This window comes from Podarcis melisellensis (genome assembly GCF_964234715.1).
Source record: "Podarcis melisellensis genome assembly, chromosome: 10".
Classification (NCBI taxonomy): domain Eukaryota; kingdom Metazoa; phylum Chordata; class Lepidosauria; order Squamata; family Lacertidae; genus Podarcis; species Podarcis melisellensis.
The window spans coordinates 66,969,438-66,992,866 of NC_138542.1; the positions used below are offsets into that span (position 1 = coordinate 66,969,438).

The 23,429-nt window shown below is 44.0% G+C and overlaps 1 protein-coding gene and 1 long non-coding RNA gene across 4 annotated transcripts in view; one reads left to right on the forward strand and one right to left on the reverse strand.

The window, feature by feature from the left end:
- TAF3 (TATA-box binding protein associated factor 3) overlaps window positions 1-22,383 on the reverse strand; it is a 145,930-nt gene extending 123,547 nt beyond the window's left edge. For 2 of the 3 annotated variants that reach the window (XR_014172145.1, XM_081926887.1), the window contains exons 1-2: window positions 22,052-22,382; window positions 14,108-14,350 (exon numbers count right to left, since the gene is read on the reverse strand). Coding sequence is in view for 2 of the 3 variants with exons in the window: in XM_081926887.1 (XP_081783013.1) it covers window positions 14,108-14,350; window positions 22,052-22,217 (409 nt within the window). In the remaining variant the exon portion in view is untranslated. Of the gene's footprint in view, window positions 1-14,107; window positions 14,351-22,051 lie in introns of all 3 variants that reach the window. The other variant, XM_081926888.1, reaches the window with a different exon arrangement.
- Window positions 987-14,096, forward strand: LOC309378867. The gene is made up of 3 exons (XR_014172226.1): window positions 987-1,683; window positions 4,269-4,438; window positions 13,239-14,096. It is a non-coding gene; the product is annotated as an uncharacterized lncRNA (long non-coding RNA).
- Window positions 22,384-23,429: the final 1,046 nt, after the last annotated feature.

The window sequence follows — 23,429 nt, forward strand, 5'->3', positions numbered from 1 at the left end:
ACAGTTGGCCCAGACTATTCTGAACCACTGATTATTTTTTAAGGTTCTGAGCACCAGTCACTCTGGCCTCTGCATTTTGCCCCAGCTGGGGAGCCTCCAAACCATCTTCAAGGACAGCCCCAAGTAGAGTGCATTTCAGTAATCTAGCCTGGAGGTTATCAGAGAATGGAGCTTGATCTAGAAATGCTCCCAAGCTATGGATCTGTTCCTTTGTGTGTGCATATACGCATGCGCAACTGTGCACAGAACAGGACTCTAACCCAGTTCCCAGACACGCAAGCCACCAACCCACAGCGGCTCCATCTTGTTGGGATGGGTACAAGCTTGAATTTATCCAGCTCAATGCTGCAGCCAAGCCACATCTGTGTGGCCTCATATGATTTAGATGACAGGGACAAACAGAGATGAGTGTCATCTGTATACCAATTCCTTGCTGTAAGATGCCCTGAGAACTTGGGAATATTGCTAACAAAGAAGATCCCACTTGCACTCTTCAACCTTATATGCTGTTTTGCATCTGAAGAAGCTTGAATGTGGTTTCTGGATGGTCTCCCATCCAAGAGGCACAGGCCTGTGTTGCTTTTCTTTTCCTGGACCCAGTCTTTAAAAATAACAACACTCATTCCCCTCCGGCCCTTAAGATGAAAATGCATCTATGTCTTCATGATTTCCCACTGCTGGCATAGAGGGCCCATGGCATCCCTTTTCACATCGAAGAGGAGAGGAGAAGAAGAAGAGGAGTTTGGATTTGATATCCCACCTTTCACTCCCTTAAGGAGTCTCAAAGCGGCTAACATTCCCCTTTCCCTTCCTCCCCCACAACAAACACTCTGTGAGGTGAGTGAGGCTGAGAGACTTCAGAGAAGTGTGACTGGCCCAAGGTCACCCAGCAGCTGCAGGTGGTGGAGAAGACGCGAATCCGGTTCACCAGATTACGAGTCCACCGCTCTTAACCACTACACCACACTGGCCCATGGCATCCCTTTCCACGTCATCTGGCAACCTGCAAGGCTGTCTTTCCAACACAGACTCCAGTTATGATGGTCCACCTACAAACTCCTGCTGCCCACCACATGCCAATGGCTCCCCTCTGGCCACAACACTTCTTTGCAACAACAGAAATCTACACCGTAGCAATTGATTTGCACAGCAGGACAATTTGGGAGACACCGACAACAATGTTTTTCATCTCTCCATCCCGTGAGCTGGCCCAAAAGCTCTAGAAAAACGGGCTTTAGAGAATCTGAAACTATCTGTCCACCTAGCCTTTAGTAAACTACAGGCGCCACCTCAGAATAATTGTGTGTTTCACAGGCATCGGTGCCAACTTGCATGTTGTGAAATGCTTAAATAGCACGTGCTCTTACGCAACTCTCCCAAACACGGGTGTTCTCACTCCTTCGCTGCTCCCAAAGCCACAACAGTCCCAATTGAGGAAAGCACCATAGAACAAACTTTGATTACTTTACATTAGCCGGAACCAGCACAGCAGAGATTATTGTTCCAACAAATGAATACTCGTGTATCGGTATGCAAACATTTAGAGAAAAGAGGTCGCTTTGAATGTCACAATAGCCAAGAATAGTAGCCTTGCATTTGCTTTGCTGCCATTCCTCGGGTAGGAAAATTCTAACTTGAACCCTTCTGAGAGGACCTAGCCAATAACGTGTTTCAACTGAAGAGGTATGTAGCAACCTGAACTAAGAAATTTGGAAATACTGTACAGTTCTTTTACAACCGGTGTTACATGTTTGTGGCAGAGAGGAAAAGATCAGCCACAGTCTATGGAATATTCCAAAATAATTTGGATCGCATCAAAATATTCTCCCCAAGTTCAATGTTTGCTAGATAAAATTCCTAATAATATTGAAAATATAAATGACGTGGAGTCATACAGAGATGACAGATATTATACAGAGATATATACAGCATGTGGGCTTGATATTAATATGTCTAGAGAAATGCCACCGATGTTTCTAGCAATTCAGCACCAGCGATCAGACCTGAATGCAGACGTTTTTATCAGGACATCCTGAAATATTGTTGAACTGTATAGAAAACAACAACTACAAAGACAATGTAACAACAGTGTCAATTTATTTCCCGCCCTTCACCAGCAGGTTCCAGGTTGGGTTGCAACCATTTAAAATTCAACATTGAAAACAGTTTAAAACAAATTAACAGCCACAGGAATAGGGTGGGTCCCAAAAATACATATCTCAGGTGTCAAAGGCCAGGTTAAAGAGGTGCATACGTTGTTTAGAGCAAGGGAAGCCAACTCCATCAGCTGGAGCCAGTATAGCCAATTGTTAAGAGTTGTAAACCAACAGGCACCATGTTGGCTACTGCCGGTTTAGAGGAACTGAATTCACACTGAGCCGTCTAGTCTGGCAGACCCTGCCCTATGGAACTCCTAGCCGCCAGGGGCTAGGAAGGTACCATCTTTCCCTCCCTCCATTCAGATGTCTACGGAATACTTTCTTGTTTGGACAGGCCTTTGCAACATGCATTTTCTTTGTAACCCAATCAGTCTTTATTGATGTTTTAAAATTAAGTTCTTACAGATATCTTTCCCAACTTTGTTTTTAATACCTTGTTGTTTTTATTTTATTACAAAAGTGCAACTTATAAATTCGCGAATAAATAAATAAATTCACGAATAAATAAATAAATTCGCGAATAAATAAATAATCGCATTCATTTGCTATCGGTTATATTTGCTTCTTTACTCTCGAATGTGCAGGCACAAGAGGGTGCAAAACTGCAGACCAGTCCCATGCATTCATCTTCTAAACCTTCCTCTATGAAGGAAATTTTGCCGTGCAATTAACTGCACCCACAGATAGGCCCATGGCCTATCAGCACGGACATCCATCCTACATCCTATGTGTAATGTAGAATTAGCACTTTACAGGATTCTCATCAGTAAGTGTCTATTACAGCCCAAAGCCCCAAACCTTCTCACTTCTGACACGCGGATTAAAAGCTCTCTCTTGGCCTCAGTTTCGCTCGCATAGGTTGATTTATTTGGAATTTTCACATTTGCTTTTCAACCGTAGTGGCCTGCCCTAGTGGGGCACAGCCACAGCAACAGCCTCCTCGCAGCAGCGCCACTGGTTGCAGGTTTGATCCCCTTAAGGGACACGCTGCATATTCCTGATTTGCAGGGGGTTAGACTAGATGACCCTCAGGATCCCTTCCAATTCTACGATGCCACGGTTCTGCTTTTCAACTACGTCCTTAAAGCTTTTCACATAAAAATGTCCTCCCACCACCTGAGGTTAGGTGGTGAGGTAGTAGACAGAAGTACAGTAACCTCTGAACCAAGGTGTCTTATTCAGGGTCTGCAGATTTCCTTCACATCCAGAAAAAAGGGTGATCAGCCTCACATTCTGTAACTCTAATGAAAAGCGAAATAAAGAAAGTTTCTGCCTTTCCTAACAAACAGTTCTCTACAGAGGAAAAATGTAAATATGTCCTAAAGGTCAGCAAACATGAGTTATTTCAGGTGAGGAGGAAAGTCTCCCTTCAGTTATCAATCACATATTTTATTATGTGCTTCCCCCCCAAAAAAACCCCAACACCAAACAAATACACTAGAGATCACTGTGCATTGCACAATTATTGAGAAGGGCAAAATCAATGGCATGATCAAATTGAGTCTGGGTCTGGTTCCTGGTCAGTGAGGAATTACTTAAGCAATGTTGATGAAACACTTTGAACACCCTAAGGAACTATATCAATCTTATAATTAAGTACTGATCCTTGTTTCAGTCTGTTTTTTATTTTAGTGTTTTGTGAGGGTTATTTTTTTGTAAGACACCTTGATGATTTTTTTCTAATAAATGGAAAGGCAGTACATACATTTCTTAAGGAATAACAGCCATGGTGTTATTACTAAAACCCGGCAGGTTTTCTTTCACCAAATGTCATTCTATTTCGTCGTTTTGCCGTTTAAGATTTGGTCAGGTCCACAAAACCCAAAATCATATATAAAATTGTTTCCTCTCTGCAGCGCTTCCAATTCTTGAAACACTGGCATCTGCATTAACAACACATATAAATTTGCTATGCATGCAAATTCCATCATTTGGCGGATACTGTTTTCTAAATTTTTTTTAAAAAAAAATCCAGAAAAAGTTGCGCCTTTGGTGCCGCTGTGGCTTTAAAGGCACATGGCACAGAAATAAAAGCCTCTTTAATGGATGCTTTTAAGTTTTCCCATACAAAATCAAGCATTGCTTTGTTTCGTATTTAATTTGCAATAGGATACCCAGCAGCTTAGCTAAAAGAGCTTTCCTGGCCAGGGACTCAGCATCGCCTGCTGAGATGGGCTCCACGCAGAGGCAAAGCGCTATCGGAGGCCAGCTCCGCCAAACAGCACCACGTTCTCCTTTAAAGTTAATCTGAACATGCCGGACTTGAGGGGAAATGAAAGGTGAGTTTCTCTCCCTTCCTATGGCACGGAGACTTCCTGAGCAAAGCTGACTGGGCAAAACCTGCCATTTCCTCCTTGGTATTCCCAATTGCGCCTGTCAGACAGAGTTAGAGTGGCACGCATGGGGGGGGGGGGACCAAAAGCTAACACAGGAAAAAGTACTTTACACAATATAAGGACTCTTGTAAACTCTTAGTATCTGAAATGAGCCCCCCCTCCTCCCGATATTTAAAATCACAAAGCCAAACTGATACTGACAACAAGCCAAAAGAAAACACACACACATATACCTAGGAGACACCAGAACATTAACAAAATACCACATATTTATTTCAGTACTGGGGACGGAGGTGGGATGCACAAAAAGCTGGCAGGGGAGTTTTCCAGTCCACCCACTGGAAGCCAAGGAGTATAGCGAAAGTTGCCATGCAACAGTTGGGTTCAAATTCCTGCTTAGCCTGGAGTCTCATTGGGTGGTCTTGGCAAACTCAACTCTCTTGCAGCTTAACATGAGATAAGGAAATGATGTAACCTGCCCCGATCCAGTGGGGTAGGGTAGAGAAGCAATCCAACGCCCTCAATTCCCAACCACACTTCCTCGGATGCAAGCATCATTAATTTTCAGTAAGAACCTGCTTTCAAATAGACATGCTTTGTATCGCAACCTAAAAAGGAAAAAGAAAACCCATCCGAGTCAGGCATCAGAAAGGTGTTCTTCCGGCACATCCAAAATGACTAGTTGCATTAGTCAAGCACCTTCCATAGTGACCCTTTCCCTTCTTCCAGGTACAGACACTCATGACCACAATGTTCCTCACAACCATAAATGAACACTGTGGGTTTGCAAAAATATCTTTTATTGATTTTTCAACCAAATTTACCCTGCAGACACAGGTTCCTTGAGGGAAAGGACTGTTCCACTCTGGGTGGCTTCCAACACATATACAGTGGTACCTCTGGTTGCAGACGGGATCCCTTCTGGAGGTCCGGTTGGATCCCGAGGTTTCCGCAACCTGAGGACCACTTCTGCGCATGTGCGCATGGCAAAACCCAGTAAAATACTTCCGGGTTTGCCATGTGCGCGCCCCAAAGTTCACGTAACCGGAGGGTTACGTAAACAGAGGTACGACTGTAAAAGCCTAATAAAACAAACATTAAAAACTTCCCTATATAGGGTTGCTTTCAGCTGTCTTCTAAAAGTCACACAGTTGTTTTTCTGTTTGCTATCTGATGGGATGGCGTTTCACAGGGTGGGCGCCACAACCGAGAAGGCCTTCTGCCATGTCACTATAAAGTTACCATCTCCTCCTTTTCCGGCTAATGCATTGTGACTTCCTTAGTTAATTTACAACTAAACCCAGTTATTGGTGCTGGATTATGTTCATATTCTAGTGGGATTATTGCTTGCAGTATACCCCAGCAGCAAAAGCAACTGTCTACTCCACAACACTGTATACAGCTGCATTTTGCTCAGGCATTTTGCCCTCAACCTCCAAATCAGAGGTGTGATGTGTCCATCCACTTAAGGTGAAATATTCCCATAGATGCCACATTTCTGTTGAAGATGCTCAAATACATCCTTGCTGGCTCAAGTAACACCAAGAAATAAAGGGGGTGGGACAATTTATGGAACGCTTCATGATTTCAATAAAGCAGAAGGCTTTATATCCACATATATGAGCCCTAAAGAAACAGCACCTAGCATTTAAATGTAGTAACTACATTATCAGTTGTGACGGCAGTGGTGGTGAAAAAATTTCATTTTTATCCCCATAATCTACCCCATGTACAACTCACATATGCTACAAGTAGAAACAGTGCAGAAATCTGGATGTTATTTCGTTCATGCAATTCCGTGTGGGTTTTGCAGAATTTGGGGTTTTCTGTTCATGTTCTTTTAGCAGAAGATGGTGGCAGGCTTGGAACACCTTAAGGCTTTTGGGAAGAGACACATGCAGAAACACAAAACATGCAAACTGGGACTGGCAAGGAAAATAAGGCAGAAATGAACGGGAACTGAAAAAACTACTGATGTATGATTTTCCTTTCAAAATCAGTTGCACACTGCATTTTCTGTTGTTCTTTTTTAATTGCTCGTGCTTAGTTTCTATTTGTGATACCCAGCAAACACCCATTTATTTAAAAATATATAAATAAGATATTTTTTTTTTAAAAAATGTCTTGCGAAACCAAAGAAGGGAAATATGCCTCCACCATACAATGGGCACAATCTGCCTGGAACTTATCAACAGACGTTATTAAATGAATAGGAACTCCTCAAGAGCTCTATACACAGAACAAGGGAGTTCCCTGTGGACTGTGCTTATTAGACTAATTTGAAACAGATGGATTCTGGGGGAGAAAGGTTCCTGATGCTCCAAATGTAATGAGATCCTCAAGCTGTACACAGTACAGGAAGCAAAGTGGCCACCAAATAAAGCAAAACATTAACAAGAAATGCAGTGGGAGAGAACAAAATGGAATGACGGCTCAATTATGGGATTTAAAAAAAAAATCCTTGAAATAATCATGCTATGAAACTAAAATCATTAGCCCCCCAAGAGTCAAATTTATTTGCCCAAAACCAGTGGTCATTACAAAAATGGAAATATACGCAAGTTGTAAGGAATGTACATTTTTACAATGGGCTCCATTTTGTGCTATACATTTTTGTCTGATCTATTGGGCTGATAGAGTAAACACAGAACCTTTGTACATAAATATATTTATTCCTATCAACCAATAAGTAACAGATTATCTCACTACTGTTCCAAAAAGCAACTGGCCCAGTAATCTCTTTCCCAAGGGGAATTATATAGGCAGAACTACAATATATAATGGGAAATTATCTTCTACTTCTCTCTGGCAACAAATGTAAAGATGACAATAAGCACACAGAGACCTTAAACATATGCTGTGAGCACAGCATGACACATCAAGGCAATAAATGCTCTCATCGCACAATGTGGAAAAAAATTGTCTGGAAAACCACAATCAGATTTAACAGAAAAATAAAATGGTAAGAATTGCCTAGTTTAAAACAACGTAATTATACGTTGTGAACCACCCTGAGACCTGCAAATGATGGGCAGAATATAAATTTAAATAAGAACAACAATTTCGTACATATCTATTGGAAATTTGCTCCGTGTAACATTTTTCATGCAACCTCATATAGAGCATATGCTTTAATTTAAGCATTACGGAAGCAAAACTGTACAAATTGTGGGCAATAGCGAAGGAAACCCAACCTCGAATTTCATCATGAGAACAGGAGCGTCATGTGGGAGGTTTAAGAGCAAAAAGAAATTTGGGGAGTTTCCAGTTTGATGACATTTGCCCACCCCACACTTCTGTAACATGTGCCACTTGTCTAAGATCTTGTCTAAATGACCTTCTTGAAAGTGGGCAAAGTTCAACAGGGTCTTAGTCACTTGTACCGTTAGAAGTCTTGTCGATTCCAGATGCCCTGCCCGCATATGATTCTGCCTAAGCAAAATTCCTACATACTTAATAGGGTACAAGTTAAGGGTTTTAATATTATCCATCATTCACTTATGTGGCTTGGGCCTTTTATCAAATCACATTAAACTTAGCATCAGCACAGCTCAAAGGAAGAAGTTCCTTTTTAGAAAAAAGATCCAAGATCTCTACGAAGATGCCTCATAGTTATCACTGTAATGGATACAAGCGCCCTGCCAGCTTCAGAAACTAGTATGGAAACTTCGTCATCAAAAAATGTGGGAGATAAATGCTGAAGATTAAACAAAAATGGCACAGACATCCATGTCCTACGGTCCTCAGAGCAGAGACTGTATAGGCCAGTTAAACCAAACCCAGCTTTAAGGTCAATATAAGAAGAAAGATTTTTAATTAAATTTAGTGACTCTCTTATCACAACATTTGTACTGAACAACTTAAAGCAAGTGTCTGTCTGACAAATCAAAATCTGAAAACAGATCTAAAATTGCACATATTCAGAGGAGTAGCTGTGTTACTCTCTTCCAGCAAAAACAGCAGAGGGTCTGTGGCACCTTAAAGACCCACAGATTATAGTGTGCCACGTGAACCCACATTGTGTCAGATGAGCCAAAAAAACTTATGTCAAAGAAAATTTATTAGTCTTTAAGGAGCTACACAACTTTTTCCCTCCCCCCCATAAAGCTATAGGCCCTTTCTAGATATATATGGAACAAAACAGAGCACCTATGTATTCTTGGCTTTCCTTTAAAGAATCCATTCTATTCTTCCACTACAGTATTGTGTTCATCAGCATCAATTGCTAATTTCGGCAATATAGGGATTAAATCTTACATATGAAATCCAACAGACTTATGAAGCGATAATTCTTGGGTCTCTCTTGGAATAGATACAAAGCTTGACTCCCATCAAAACTGAATCTTACCAGAATTACAAATAAGTAAAAAGCTTTAGAAATACTGGGGACCACCAATTAATATTTTGTATATAAATTGGGGGGGGGGGTACCATATCCTCATGAGATGCAATTATTAGCAAGATCCTGAAAAAGCTTTCTACCTTTGCCCTCTGTAACTGGAGGCATTAAGGTGTATTCTTAATATCAGGGAAGGTTACTGGCAGACACTTCATTGCCAAGCTATTCCAAGAATTAAATAGAGATTAAAAATGCTCTCCCTACTGTGTGGGTAACATCTGTGTTCAATGGACTATTTGGTTTCCCTCTTTCTATTAGCCCCAAATATACGGAATAATGGGCTTCTTTTTCAGGCAACGTTGTTCTCCTTTATTCTTGACCCCATGACAATGAAACTAAAACAGCATTTTGTATCTCAGCAGTGCAATTTCTCCTTCAATGTAAATAATTTAGGATCTAATTAGCAGGTTTTATGCACCATAGAACAGGTTGGTTTTTTTCCCCAGCAGGTGGCCGAACTGAAAAAACTATTACACTCTTCCTCTGAAATTGTGTCCTTTTATATAGGTTGAAGCATTAAATGGGCAATTTTCATTTAATTTTTAAAGAATTTGCATGGAAGTAAATAAAAATTCCAGCCACTGCAGAGAGCTAAGCCTAACCTTCAACGCAACACCTAATTTATTCAAAATGATGCTACAGTCGCAACAGGCTGCATCCTTCACTTGTACTTATCCCATAGATTGATTAATAGCCTGAATTTCCCAGTCTTGGGGTAGCTACCTATCTAGGTTCATCATGCACCTTCAGCTGTGTTTTTAAGGCAAACAAATCCTTCTAACCAGTATTCTTGCAGTATTCTCCTTGTTAACTACATCAAGCAAGATCTCAGGCAAATTTTAACAATATTTTCAAAAGGACCACTTGATTGACACTCTGGGGGGGGGATACTCAATAATGAGCAGACTCCCCCCCCCCCACCTGCCCAGTCTCTGCTCACATCCCATATTATTCTCCCTTTGAAATCTGTCTTCCCTACTGGCTCTTCTCGAACGGCATCGTCTGTCTGCTTCTCAAGCTTGGCTGCCTTTCTCATTTTGTCCGTTTCTCCTGTTGCTTCTCCCTGCTAGGTCGATGCATACATGGAAGCTCATTTGTACAAAAAGCAATCAGTGTCTGGCACTTGACAAGTGGAATGGCAGAGGGAACTTAACACAGACTTTTACAGTACTTAACCACCAGGCATGGGTAGTTGACAGGAGAAGCTGTTTCAGGCTGGCCTCCTAGCCAGAAACGCAAGGGAAAGGGGAGACAGGAAGGCTGGCTATACAATACAGACTTAAGAGCGTAGCACTGCAAAGCTTCTCTGTCTCCAAAACATGCTGCCTGAAAACCGGCAGCCTATCATGGCTACTAAAATTACGATTGAAAATGAAAAGAGAGAAGGAGAAATGGGCACTCCTCACTGTTTCCAAAGGGTGACACACAATGCAGGTATTCCTGTGCAATGGCGGCTTTGCGTCTCCCAAAAGCAAGTCACATAGGTTTTCATCCAAAAATTTGTGACACATAACAGCAGCTCAGCAAGGTCTCCCGCAGAGACCCAAGACACACAGGTTTCAACCCTACTCTACCACCAACAGCTGCTGCTGCATCATTTTATAAATCTCAGCTTCCCCAATTTTGTGTCTGCTCCACCCTTCCTATGATTCATCATTACTTTGCTTCCCTATATCTGCTACTTCCTGCACCATTCTTTCCCCAAGTCTACTTTCACCCATCACATTCAATCCCAAACGCCATTCCTTCTCTGCCCGATTCCCATGGTCACTACCTCTCTCAAACTATTGCCTTCCATTCCACCGGGCTTCTGTCTCATCACAGGTTAGCCAACAACTGAAGAGAGGTAGTTATGTAACAACCAGCCTTGGGGATTTGTCCCTTTTCTTGAATTAGTAATGAATTTGCTTTTCCGGCAAAATGACAGAATTGGTATTTGACACACATGCTCTTTGCTTTCATAGGGTACCTCATTCTTGCCTATGATCAAGACAGACACCCTAAAAACACAATGGGTTTTATCCAATGTTAGTCCTACTCGGAGTAGACCCAGATAAACTGAAGACATAACTGAGGCCCATTAATTTCAACAGGTCTACTCTAAATATAACTCAACTCTAAATATAACTCAACTGGAGACTACTCAAGGCACTATATATGAAATATGTCCACCCACTGTATTTCCTAATGCACTGTCCTCATAACAACAAGCTTATTAAGTAATACTAAATCCACCGTTTAGCAATGGTCCTCCATTCTTGCCATAGCCTTTCATGCTAAACAAAGCAGCTATCTTTGATCTAATCAGGATTATACAAAACAGAATCTCTGTCTCAACAGAGAAAAGGGAAGATCTGTTCCTCCCTAGATATGGAGGCGATCATATCTATTTACATTGAATGGCAAGCAAAATAAACTAATTCTATATCCAGAAGACAACAATTTGTTTAAGCTTGAATGTGGTATTTCAGCTCACAAAGACCAGCACACGTAGCAGACAAGAGCGCTAACCCGAGTCATTTATAAGGTAGGAGAGCAACACCTGCTGGTCATGGGTTATAGTAAATACACAAAAGTCTCCACCACAGAAAAATTATCCAAGCAATAGGCACTAAAAACAAAAACTTCGCTTCTCAATAGCTACACACATACAAAATATTTGAGAGAGATAATAAAGTGAGAAGAAACTATCAAGTTTCACCCATGATAAATGTATGAATAAATAAATTCTCAAGGGCCACTCACAACATTGCAGCCAACACTGGCTCAAGAATATAGCATGTGAGGCTGTATCCTATACTGGAACTCCACTGGTGCAGGCCCCTCCCATATTGTCAAAACCAGATTTGGGGTTTGGGGGGGACACCCACCCAGAGATTTTGTGGTGCACGGAAGGAGAGGAAATGTTAAGTCTCATTGGACCAGCGGAGCCACATGCGCAGAACACTGAATGCAACCCACGGTCTGCTCTATTTGGCAGAAAGCGCTTCAGATTCTGAATTATGTAGCTGGAAATGGAAACCTGCAAAAATTCACAGGTTGTTGGCAACACTTCTCTGTGTGTTGGTTCCATGCGCCCGCAACATTGGAGCATTAAATGAATACATAGCACAGATCTATGGTGTGACCATGCTTGGAATACTATGTGCAGTTTGGTGGCTGCATTGCAAAGTGGGTGTCGCAGGCCTGGAAAAGACACAGAAAGGTGTGATCAAAACGCTCACAGAGCTGGAGCAATATGAGGAAGGTTTACAATAATGAGTAGTGGCAGGCAGGAGCACATTTTGCTGTTCAGGGTTTTCCAGTTATGGAGGAAAGCCCCCTTTCTGGTCATCTTGTGCCTAAATTCAAAACATGGTGGGACTCAAAAGACAGGTTGTGACAAAGATCATATGGTCCAGGCAGATTCATATGATATAGAGCTGCCACATTTTGCTTCAGATGAACTGAATGTCACTGCATGACGAATGTGTGCCTTTAGGATGCAAATTTTACACAGTCCATAGGAACTTTTATTTACCGTATTTTTCGCTCTATAACAGGCACCCGACCATAACACGCATGTAGTTTTTAGAGGAGGGAAATCCGTAGGCATGCCACCCGTAGGCATTCCCTCCATAACACGCACAGACATTTCCCCTTACTTTTTAGGAGGAAAAAAGTGAGTGTTATGGTGCAAAAAATACGGTATTTCTACCTTGGCTTTTCTCATGTCGTTAGTTCAAAGCAGGTGTCAAAAACACTAAAATATAATATAAATACAGTCCTACCTCGGGTTGAAGTTGCTTCAGGTTGAGGGCTTTCGGGTTGCGCTCCACGGCGACCCGGAAGTAACAGAACGCGTTACTTCTGGGCTTCGCCGCTGTCACATGCGCAGACGGTCAAAATGACCGCATGCACATGCGCAGAAGCAGCGAATCGCAACCCGCGCATGCGCAGAGACGCAGATTGAGTTCGCTTCAGGGGTACCACTGTAACTGCAATTGCTATCCAAGTGATGTCTAATACTATATAACTCACACAAAAAATGCAACAACCAGTACCACGAAATCTGCACAGGGCACAAGGTTTGGTTCCTATTTGTATTTGTCATTTTAGGAATTGGCCCAATCTGTTCCGAGTTGCTCATGCTTGGGATCTGAAGCAGCTTCACTGAAAACAAATGTCACTTTAATAGGAAATCAAAGCAGACAGAAGTGGATGAAATTTGCAGGCATAGCAGCCCCTCAAAAGTGGCTTAACCCTGCCAAATTATAAAAAAAATATGTAGAGATTTGATTTGGGACGGGACACCTTGATTTTTGTAGAAAAAGGAAACATTTCTAACTTTCTTTTATGTTCAAGAGAACTGTATGAAATATGCAGCCACAGTAGCCCCCCAGGTTTCACGAACCCTACACAACACTTCAAGAGGAGCAAACATACAACCCTACAATAGCACTCCTATCACTGGAACGAAAACCTTCTCTGGTACAAGGACTCTTTGCGCCACTTTATCCTCACCGACATATTACTGGCCATCTGTGTAAGTGGGTTCTGAGGCACAGTTCATTCAGCGTTCCAAACCAATCAGCTGAAGTTAGTAGCTCGCGATAATTTTCACCAGCCTACCTACTTGCCATGTCTTTTGAAGCAATTCATAGCACATTAAATTCCTGAAAAGAAGTGGAGGAGAAGAGAAGCTACTTCTTCCACGGTACAACACCTGGTCACTTCCCTGTTATTCTTATTCACCCATAGCGACCAGATGAATGTCTACTTGGAAATCTGGCTCATTAATATACTTCCCAATATGCTTTGCTCACATGCCATGTTGTAATGCACCCCATGACCAATCTTAACCCTACAATGTTTTTAATTCAGGTTCTTCACAACTTTTATCTGGGAAACCAATGCTGGGACATTAGTGAATTGCCCCAAACCTAACAGGGCTGGGCAGTGATTCTAACCCAGCTCCATTTCCTACAATGGCAGCTCTTTGAGCCATTTGTCAATGAAGCCAGTGGAACTACCATGGTAAACCTGAACAGCAAAATGTGCTGCCTGCCGCTACACGTTATTGCAACACTCAATTCTGCTGCTAGCTGTAACATATCCTCACGATGCGAAACAGAAGGTAGCAGACTCCAGGCTTCCTGAAATGCAAGCGAGCAGGAATTACTGCTCAAAAACAAGCAGATAAAAACAAAGCAAAGAAATCATTAATTTCTCACCTTCTTGAGAAGAGACAATGGGTGGCATGTAATCAGGAATATACTCTTTCCTCTCTTCTGCATCTTTGCTTCCAGGCTGGGGGAACTGCAGGACATTATTCTTGCTGACAGGGTATAAGGGGATTTGATGCGCAAAAGTGACTGGCTCAATATTGAGTATGTAATCTTCCAGCTCATGCAGGTTGACCCCCATAAGGTTGAAGGCTTCACCTACATCCTCCAAAATTGGATCTGTCCGGCCATCTGTTAAAAAAGAAAAGGAAAGGTTTTGAAAGCAAACATTGCAAGCGCATAAGAAATATGTTGATTTAGTAGCTTCAAAAGGAAAAGCAGCAAATCACTGTCAAGAAAAGTCCCAGCTGCCTCATTGCCTGGGTGTCCAAAAATCTGATTCTGGCAACTAGGAATATCAACACTTTTTCACAGGGTTCTTTAGGTCCTAAACACCTGACACTGCACTACTCACATTCAAAATTTTTGTTTCTACTTCTAGTTCAGACTTTTAAAATATATACACACAAGGCTACAGCGCCATTGGAAGAATTTATATCCATACATGATGGTGAGTCAAACTCAGGTGGCCAAGAATTACAGAAGCAAGTCAACATGCCAGTGGCTCAACCTATGTGTAGATGCAGAAAAGTGATGCCTCATGATAATTTGTGGGGAACAGAAGGGGACGGGCAGGGACCTGGAAGACTTCCTGTCTCTTTTAATTCCAATGCATTCCTCCATCACCATCAACACAACCTCCACAAGGGAGCCCCTCTGGTAAACCCATTTGGTTGCAGGGATATAAAAATATGTATTTCACCATGTGGTAGAGTTTAAAGGCAACGAGGTGTCCATGTGGCTACAGGTGTCTTAGGCTCATGTAAGCTCACATGACTCCTCAGTCACCTTTTTAGCAGCTGAAAGTATATACATTATTGTGCAGCCATATAAATATGAACAGTTTACCCTTGTTAGTTCCCCACCACCACAGACACTAGTTTTATTTGGATCATCTGTATGGAGTGCCATCACATCCTCTGCTAGTCCCATCTCCCCAGTGCTAGGGGAAGGTATGAAAGGGAGAGGTCTACTCTAGGCACATTACCCACACACCCCTGTTTAGAGCTCTGAATGATGAGGGTACGAAATCAAGGTGGGCAGCATCTCGACGTGGATGGTGGAGGACAGGGGCAGCAAGGGATGGGCCCCCTGTTCTGGTGCTCCATGAGAAGTTACAGAACTACTGATTTGGGCCAGGTAACAGTTCAAGATCTCCACTATCCCTGGGACAGATGAACTGTCCTTTGAAGAACGTATGGATCTGCTTTTTACCTTCTTAGTGCACTTAGCCCAATACTGTCCCCTCAACCTACATCAACTGAATTGGTACTTATTTCTACAATGAGCCATTTCTTTTGCGTTCATAACTTCATACCGTTCTATGTTCATGTATACCCACCTAGATGTCTCTTGGGAGCACTGCTTTCCCTGTGAGATGAACCTCCAGGTCCCTTCCAACTCTATGATTCTATGATCATTCATTAAACATGCACTTCTTGTTGTTTAGTCGTTTCGTCATGTCTGACTCTTTGTGACTACTGCCTTTGTGCCCTACTGCCTTGTTAATCTCCAGATCCACCACCAGAGGGCACCCCATCCATTCCCGACAGTAGTTGACAGTTGCAACATTTTGTCCTCCCACCTCAATTACAAAAAGGCCCACAAATATTTGTGTTTGTGTTTATTGTATTTATATACCCGCTTTTCTCCCAAGCAGCTCTCCTCTCCTCCTTTTATCCTCACAACAACCCTCTGAGAGAAGACAGTGACTTGCCCAAGACCACCCAGTGAGTTTCATAGCTGAGTAAGGATCCGACCCCTGATCTCCCAAGTCACAGTGCAACACACTAACCATTACACCACACTGGCTGGTAATGGCAGGCAGTCAAATTGTGTACTTGCCCAAACCCTGACTGCCTCCACCAACCTCATATCCAAAGTCCAATCAACTGGGAATAACTCTCCATAGGTCCCAACGAGAGAAGAATGGTTACGGAAGCTAATGGAGTATGCAGAAATGGCGAAACTTACTGGAAGAGTAAGAAATCAAGGCAACAAACTTTTAAAGGAATGGAAATGGTTTATTGAGTATACACAAATAAACTGTAAACAGATCAAGACATTGAAAGAATTATTGTAAAAACCTGCAGTTTCAAGAATATATGAGAGAATAGACGAGTAAAAGAATACTGTATTTTTCGCCCTATAGGGCGCACCGGCCCATAGGGCGCACCTATTTTGGGGGGGGGAATAAAGAAAAAAATATTATTTTCCCCCCCGAGCTTGCCGGGCTTTTTGGAGGGGAAAAAGTGCGTCCTATAAGGCTAAAAATATGGTAAGTTAAGAAAATTTGCAGCATGCAGGAAAGGGTGAAAATAAATGTAAAGAACCACAGAAATGGAAGGGAGTCGAAGTCGGAAATGTTAAAAGTTATGGTTAAATAATTGTTGTGATATATATAAATGAAAATTATAAACAAAATTATATTAAAAAAGTGAGTAAGTCTCCATACTCTCCTCCAAACTGGAAAAGAGAATAGGAACCAATCCCTGTCGTGCCCAGCACTGCTATGTCCAGAAAGGAAAATAATGTTCCCCACGGCAATTAAATCTGTGCCCCTCTTACACGATTACCTCCTTGAAGACAAACAAACAAGCTGGCAGAGTAGAAGGCTGCTGTGCCACTAATATTTCTATCCAGCCTTCTTTCTGCCAGCTCGCTTGCTGCTTTGGAGCTATCTGGTATTTAGGCTGACCTCAAGTCAACCCTGTTCCAACATTAAATGCACCCATTTTCTCCTTCATCTAACGGAATCCTCATCTCTTCTCTTCCCTTCAACCATAATTCCCAAATAGGGAGCAAACAGGGAAACTGGATACTAGGCCATGAGAAGCCCCAGTCTTTGGTCCACCACTTACAGTGAATATAACCCTATCAATTACCTTTAGCACCACTTTCGTATCCACCCCCTCTGTGAAAACTAAACTCCATACCCAAAAACACAACCAAAGAGCTAAAGGAGAGCCTGGCCACTGTAACATCATGCATTGATAAACTCAAGATTTAGTTACTGTAATACATTCTATGTGGGGCTGCCTGCAAAGCGATTCTAGAAGCTGCAGCTAGCTACAAAATATGGCAGGTGGGCCATTCTGGGGTTTCCTACTGCTCATGTGTTGCCAATTAGTTACCAGACTAGGTTTAAAGTTTTGGTTCCAACCTATAGAGCCTAAAACAGTTTGGGATCAAGTTACTTGAAGTCACTGCAGCCCTATTTGATCACTACTACAATCAGCTGGGGACGCAGGTGGCGCTGTGGGTTAAACCACAGAGCCTAGGACTTGCCGATCAGAAGGTCGGCGGTTCGATTCCCTGCGACTGGGTGAGCTCCTGTTGTTCGGTCCCTACTCCTGCCAACCTAGCAGTTCGAAAGCACGTCAAAGTGCAAGTAGTTAAATAGGTACCACTCCAGCAGGAAGGTAAACGGCGTTTCCGCGTGCTGCTCTGGTTCACCAGAAGCCGCTTAGTAATGTTGGCCACATGACCTGGAAGCTGTACGCTGGCTCTCTCGGCCAATAAAGCAAGATGAGCGCCGCAACCCCAGAGTCGGTCACGACTGGACCTAATGGTCAGGGGTCACTTTACCTTGACCTTACAATCAGCTGACTAGGCCCTTCCAGTAGTGCAGCTTGAACTTCTTATGCCTAATTTGTATGTGTTGCCGCAGATGGCTTGGTAACAGTGTTAGAAACTCAGATATATAATCTACGGTAATTGCCAAATGGCGCTTTAAATCTAGGTTATGTTTGCAGCAATAGAACATCTAGGCGCATATTATAATTATTGTGCAATGGGGTTTATTCTTCTTCTTCTTTTCATTTCATTTCTATACCACTTTATACTTTAAAGAACAAATCTCAAAAGTGGTTTACAATACATTAAAATATCAAATAAAACAATACAGAATAAAACAAATTCAAGCTTCAGGGGAAATATTTCAGATCCTTCTCTAAGTGACATTTTGCTTTCCTCAGTCGCCAGCCTGGCAACTAGAGATCCCCACGTGGTCACAATTAGACCCACACCAGTTGCAAAATGGGCCTGCCACCTGGCTAATTTCTAGGACTGTTTGGTAAGCTAGTCAGCGAGGCTTGGTAGACCTCATGAGCTCTGCAGGCCAGAGGACTCCCACACCTGCTAGTAGAGGGTCAATTGGCAGTGGCCAGGTGGAGGTCTTTTTCTGCGGTGGAACCCTCTTTATGGGACGCAGGTGGCGCTGTGGGTTAAACCACAGAGCCTAGGACTTGACGATCAGAAGGTTGGCGGTTCGAATCCCCGCGACAGGGTGAGCTCCCATTGCTCGGTCTCAGCTCCTGCCAACCTAGCAGTTCAAAAGCACGTCAAAGTGCAAGTAGATAAATAGGTACCGCTCCGGCGGGAAGGTAAACGGCGTTGCCGTGCGCTGCTCTGGTTCGCCAGAAGCGGCTTAGTCATGCTGGCCACATATCCCGGAAGCTGTACACCGGCTCCCTCGGCCAATAAAGCGAGATGAGCGCCGCAACCCCAGAGTGGTCCGCGACTGGATCTAATGGTCAGGGGTCCCTTTACCTTTTTACCCTCTTTATGGAACTACCTCCCATCTGATCTCAGGCAGGCACCAACCCTCATGACATTTCAGCACCTACTAAAAATGTATATTTTCAGGCCTTCACCCATGTGATTCCAGAAGGTTGTTAGATTTTAATTTTGCCCTGGATTATCAGCGGCATTCTTATTTTTGATCTGATTGATCTTAATGCTGATATTACATCTAAAAATTATGTATATCGGACCAATGTGGTAGATGGCACTGAAATTTCAAAATAAAAAAATAAGAGACTGAAATGTGGAATCTTCCCTCAGCCACAAACCCGTGGAGTCTCTAACCTTACACACGTCTTCCTGGGATGAAGTCCCTCTTAATTCCACGGGATTTACTTCTCTTTCGTCATGCTTGTGGATGCAGAACACGTGAACTTAAGTAGGCCGCTGTTTTCAGCCTCAGCTCCACTCCTGCAATACTGAGATAATCATACGGTGGTACCATAAAGGACTCTTGTAAAGAATGCCAACATAACGTTTGTGAAGTGCTTTGAGGATTACGCAGGGCTAAATAAATACTACAGTATGAAATAAATGCTAGTCCAGGAATGCATAACTACACCCCTTCTTTGTCATCTTTATAACAACCCCTTTCCCCCCTTCTGGTAGACACCTGGTTGGCCACTGTAAGAGCAGGGTGCTGGAGTAGATGGACCACTGGCCTGATCCAGCCAACTCTTTGTATGTTCTTTTTTTAAAAAAAAAATATAAAACTTTTCAAATATAACAATAAAGGAAAAACATTCCATTCAAAATATACATCCAATTCTAATCTTTCCACTTTCAGACTTCATTCAGTCTATCTGGAAATTTTCCATATTATCACAACTATTCACATTTCTTCCATCTGTATTGTTTTTTTTTAACCAAATTAATCTTAGCAATTATTATAAAACAATATTTCTTTCCATTATTATCACAGAGCTTCTTGAAAGCCTACAAACGTTAATTGTCCTTCACATATATTTTTAATATACTCTGTAAATTTATTCCAGTCTTCGGTAAATCTTTGGTCTCGCCGGTTCTGAATTCTCCCCGTTAGTTTGCCTAATTCTGCGTATTCCATCAACTTCATTCTCCATTCTTCTTTCGTCGGGATTTCTTCCTGTTTCCATTTTTGTATGTTCTTATGTAAGACAACTCCAGCCCTTCACTCCATGAACCTGACAGACCCATGCACCGCTTCCGCCTCTGAAGACAACCACATAGTGATCCTACTCCCCCCCACATTCAATATTAGTCAAGTGACAACAACCCACGTGGCCATCCCTCTCTTATGGTCCTCCCCACCCACCCACTCCTTAACATAACAACTCCATGGTACACCAGTGTCCACTACTCCAGTCACCTCACTCTCCAGAACACCATATGCCCCCCCATCGACTGCAGCCCCATGGCCATATCTTGCCACCTCTATAACAACCAACTTGGGGGGTGTCTCCCCAGGGAAGCTCGCGCAGCACCTTTGTTCCAGATCTTTAGGTGCCAGGCAAAAACATTCGTCTTCTCCCAGGCTTTTGGCTGATGAAACAATCTACGGCCTTTAAAACTGTATGTGTGTTTGGGTGGAGGGAATATTGATTTTGTTTGTCACTGTGGTGTGCCTTTTGCGGTTTTTATACTGTAGACCAGTGTTTTTCAACCTATTTTGGGCAAAGGCACACTTGTTTCATGAAAAAAAATCACGAGGCACACCACCACTGTGTGCGGAAGGGAGATGTCAGAGCCCCGCTGCTCTCTATGGGGAATCGGCTGAGAGCGGACCGCCTGTTCGCTCTCATCCGATCCCATCCGATCTGATCCCCACCCAGGACGGATGGAAAATAGGGTGGACACAGTCCGGCGCCAGCCTAGTGACCGAAAATTTGACTTTTTAAAAAAATCTTTCAAATTTTTTAATTTTTCCCACGGCACACCAGGCAACATCTCGCGGCACAGTGGTTGAAAAACACTGCTGTAGACGACCCTGTGATTCTCAGATGAAGGGCGGTATAGAAATTCAGTAAGTAAATACAGTGGTACCTTAGGTTAAGTACTTAATTGATTCCAGAGGTCTGTACTTAACCTGAAACTATTCTTAACCTGAAGCACCACTTTAGCTAATGGGGCCTCCTGCTCCTGCTGCGCCGCCGAAGCACAGTTTCTGTTCTCAACCTGAAGCAAAGTTCTTAACCTGAAGCACTATTTCTGGGTTAGCAGAGTATGTAACCTGAAGCGTATGTAACCCGAGGTACCACTGTAAATGAATAGCAAACCCCACAGCCCTCCTCTGCTTCCCATACTGCAACAACCTCCCGCCCTGCCCCCCATATTTATTATTATTATTATTGAATTTATATTCCGCCCTATACCCGCAGGTCTCAGGGAGGTTTACAGGATAAAATCAGTATATAAAACCACAAAATACATAACCAAAACAACAAAAACAAACCAATAATTCCCCCCAACAAATTTAAAAGGGCATAGCTAAAAACAGTTAAAAAACTTTTTAAAAAAACAATTTAAAAGAAGCAGCGCCCTCCAGTCCCATGGCCACGTCATGACACCTCCATGCCAACCCCATCTCCACATCCCCCAAATATCCGCTCCAGCCCCAAAGCCACGGCGAGCCAACCCCATGCTCCGCATATCTATTCTAGCACACTACAACAACCCCACACATATCGGCTCCAGCCCCATGGCAGCATCCTGACACCTCTATGCCCACCCCATATCCGCTCCAGTCCCAAAGCCATATTGTGCCAGCCCCACGCTCCCCCTACCTAACTCCAGCCCCCAGTTACCCCGTGATGATAACCCCAAGGCCCTCCTCTGCACCTAACACCATGACAACCCCACACACCCCATATCCGCTCCAGCCCCATGGCTGCATCCTGACCCCTCTATGCCCACTCCAGCTCCACGTCCCCTAAATATTTGCTCCAGTCCCAAAGCCACGTCACGCCAACCCCACGCTCCCCCTACCTAACTCCGGCCCCACAGCTACCCCATGATGATAACCCCAAGGCCCTCCTCTGCCCCTCACACCCCCCCACACCCCATATCCGCTCCAGCCCCACTGCCACGTCGTGACGCCTCCACGCCAACCCCACAGCCACTTCCCCCATATCCGCTGCAGCCCCACGGCCCCCTCCCCCAAGATCACCTCACGTGCGCCCCCATTCCTTCCTCCCCCCCCTCCCCGTGACAGCCCCGTCGCCATGGCGACCCCCGCGCCCCCTTTCCCCTCCCCCCGCGGCCGTTACTCACAGAGCTCGCAGTAGCGCCGGCAGCCTCGGCCCAGCGAGTGCAGGTACCTCTGGAGGACGTCGGTGAGGAGGTCGCAGGCGGAGAGCTGCACGGCGTCCCAGCCCAGCGCCTGGCACACCTGCGCCGTCGACACGCGCAGCAGCCAGCGCGAGTAGCTCTCGCACATCCTCACGGCCCCGCAGCCATGGCCTTCCCCCTCACGCCGGAGACGCCGACAGCCCCGCCGCAGCAGCAGACGCCCCCCGGGGTCCCGCCGTTAACGCCGCCGCCGCCACCAGAGCCCACCGCGACGACGAAGGCGCCGCCGCCATCTTGGGGTCGCCCGGGCAGACCGCGCCGGCAGAGCCCAGAGCCAGCAGGGAGAGCGAGCCGCTCGATTCGCTCCGGCGTCGGCTATCCAGGAGGACGGGGGGGAGGGGAGGGGCGTGACGTCACGCGGAGAGGGGCGTTTCCTTCTTCTGCCGCCGCGGCTCTTCTTCTTCTCCTCATTCTTCTTCCCTCACTCGAGCAAGACGGAGGGAAGGAGGCGGGCGAAGGGTTGTTGTTGTTTAGTCGTGTCCGACTCTTCGTGACCCCCTGGACCAGAGCACGCCAGGCACTCTTGTCTTCCACTGCCTCCCGCAGTTGGGTCAAACTTCAAGAACACTGTCCAACCACCTCGTCCTCTGTCGTCCCCTTCTCCTTCTGCCCTCCATCTTTCCCAACATCAGGGTCTTTTCCAGGGAATCTTCTCTTCTCATGAGGTGGCCAAAGTATTGGAGCCTCAGCTTCAGGATCTGTCCTTCCAGTGAGCACTCAGGGCTGATTTCCTTCAGAATGGATAGGTTTGATCTTCTTGCAGTCCATGGGACTCTCGAGTCTCCTTCAGCACCAGAATTCAAAAGCATCCATTCTTTGGCGATCAGCCTTCTTGATGGTCCAGCTCTCACTTCCATACATCACTACTGGGAAAACCATAGGTAGCGGTGTTTTATTCAAGCAGAAACCGGCTTCTGGTGCAAGTTCTCCCGGCTAGAGGTTGCTGCAAATGCATGCCCTGCAACATTTCTCAATTGAAAATAGGGACATCAATAATAATAATAATAGAAGAAGAAGAAAAGCATAATAATAATAATAATAGAACAACAGCAACAATTGTATTATTTATACCCAAGAACAATAATTTAATTATTTATACCCAACAACAATTTTATTATTTATACCCAATGTGATAGGAATTTTGAGGTCTTAGATATATGGTAATGTTCATAAGTGTACCAACCAAGCACGTACATAGATCAGCACAGGAAGACCGACCTGGAACCATTTTGATTCCTAAGCTGAGCAAATGTTTTCTCTGCAAGGTCAAAGTGGGAAACCTCCCCATTGTCTCTTTCCT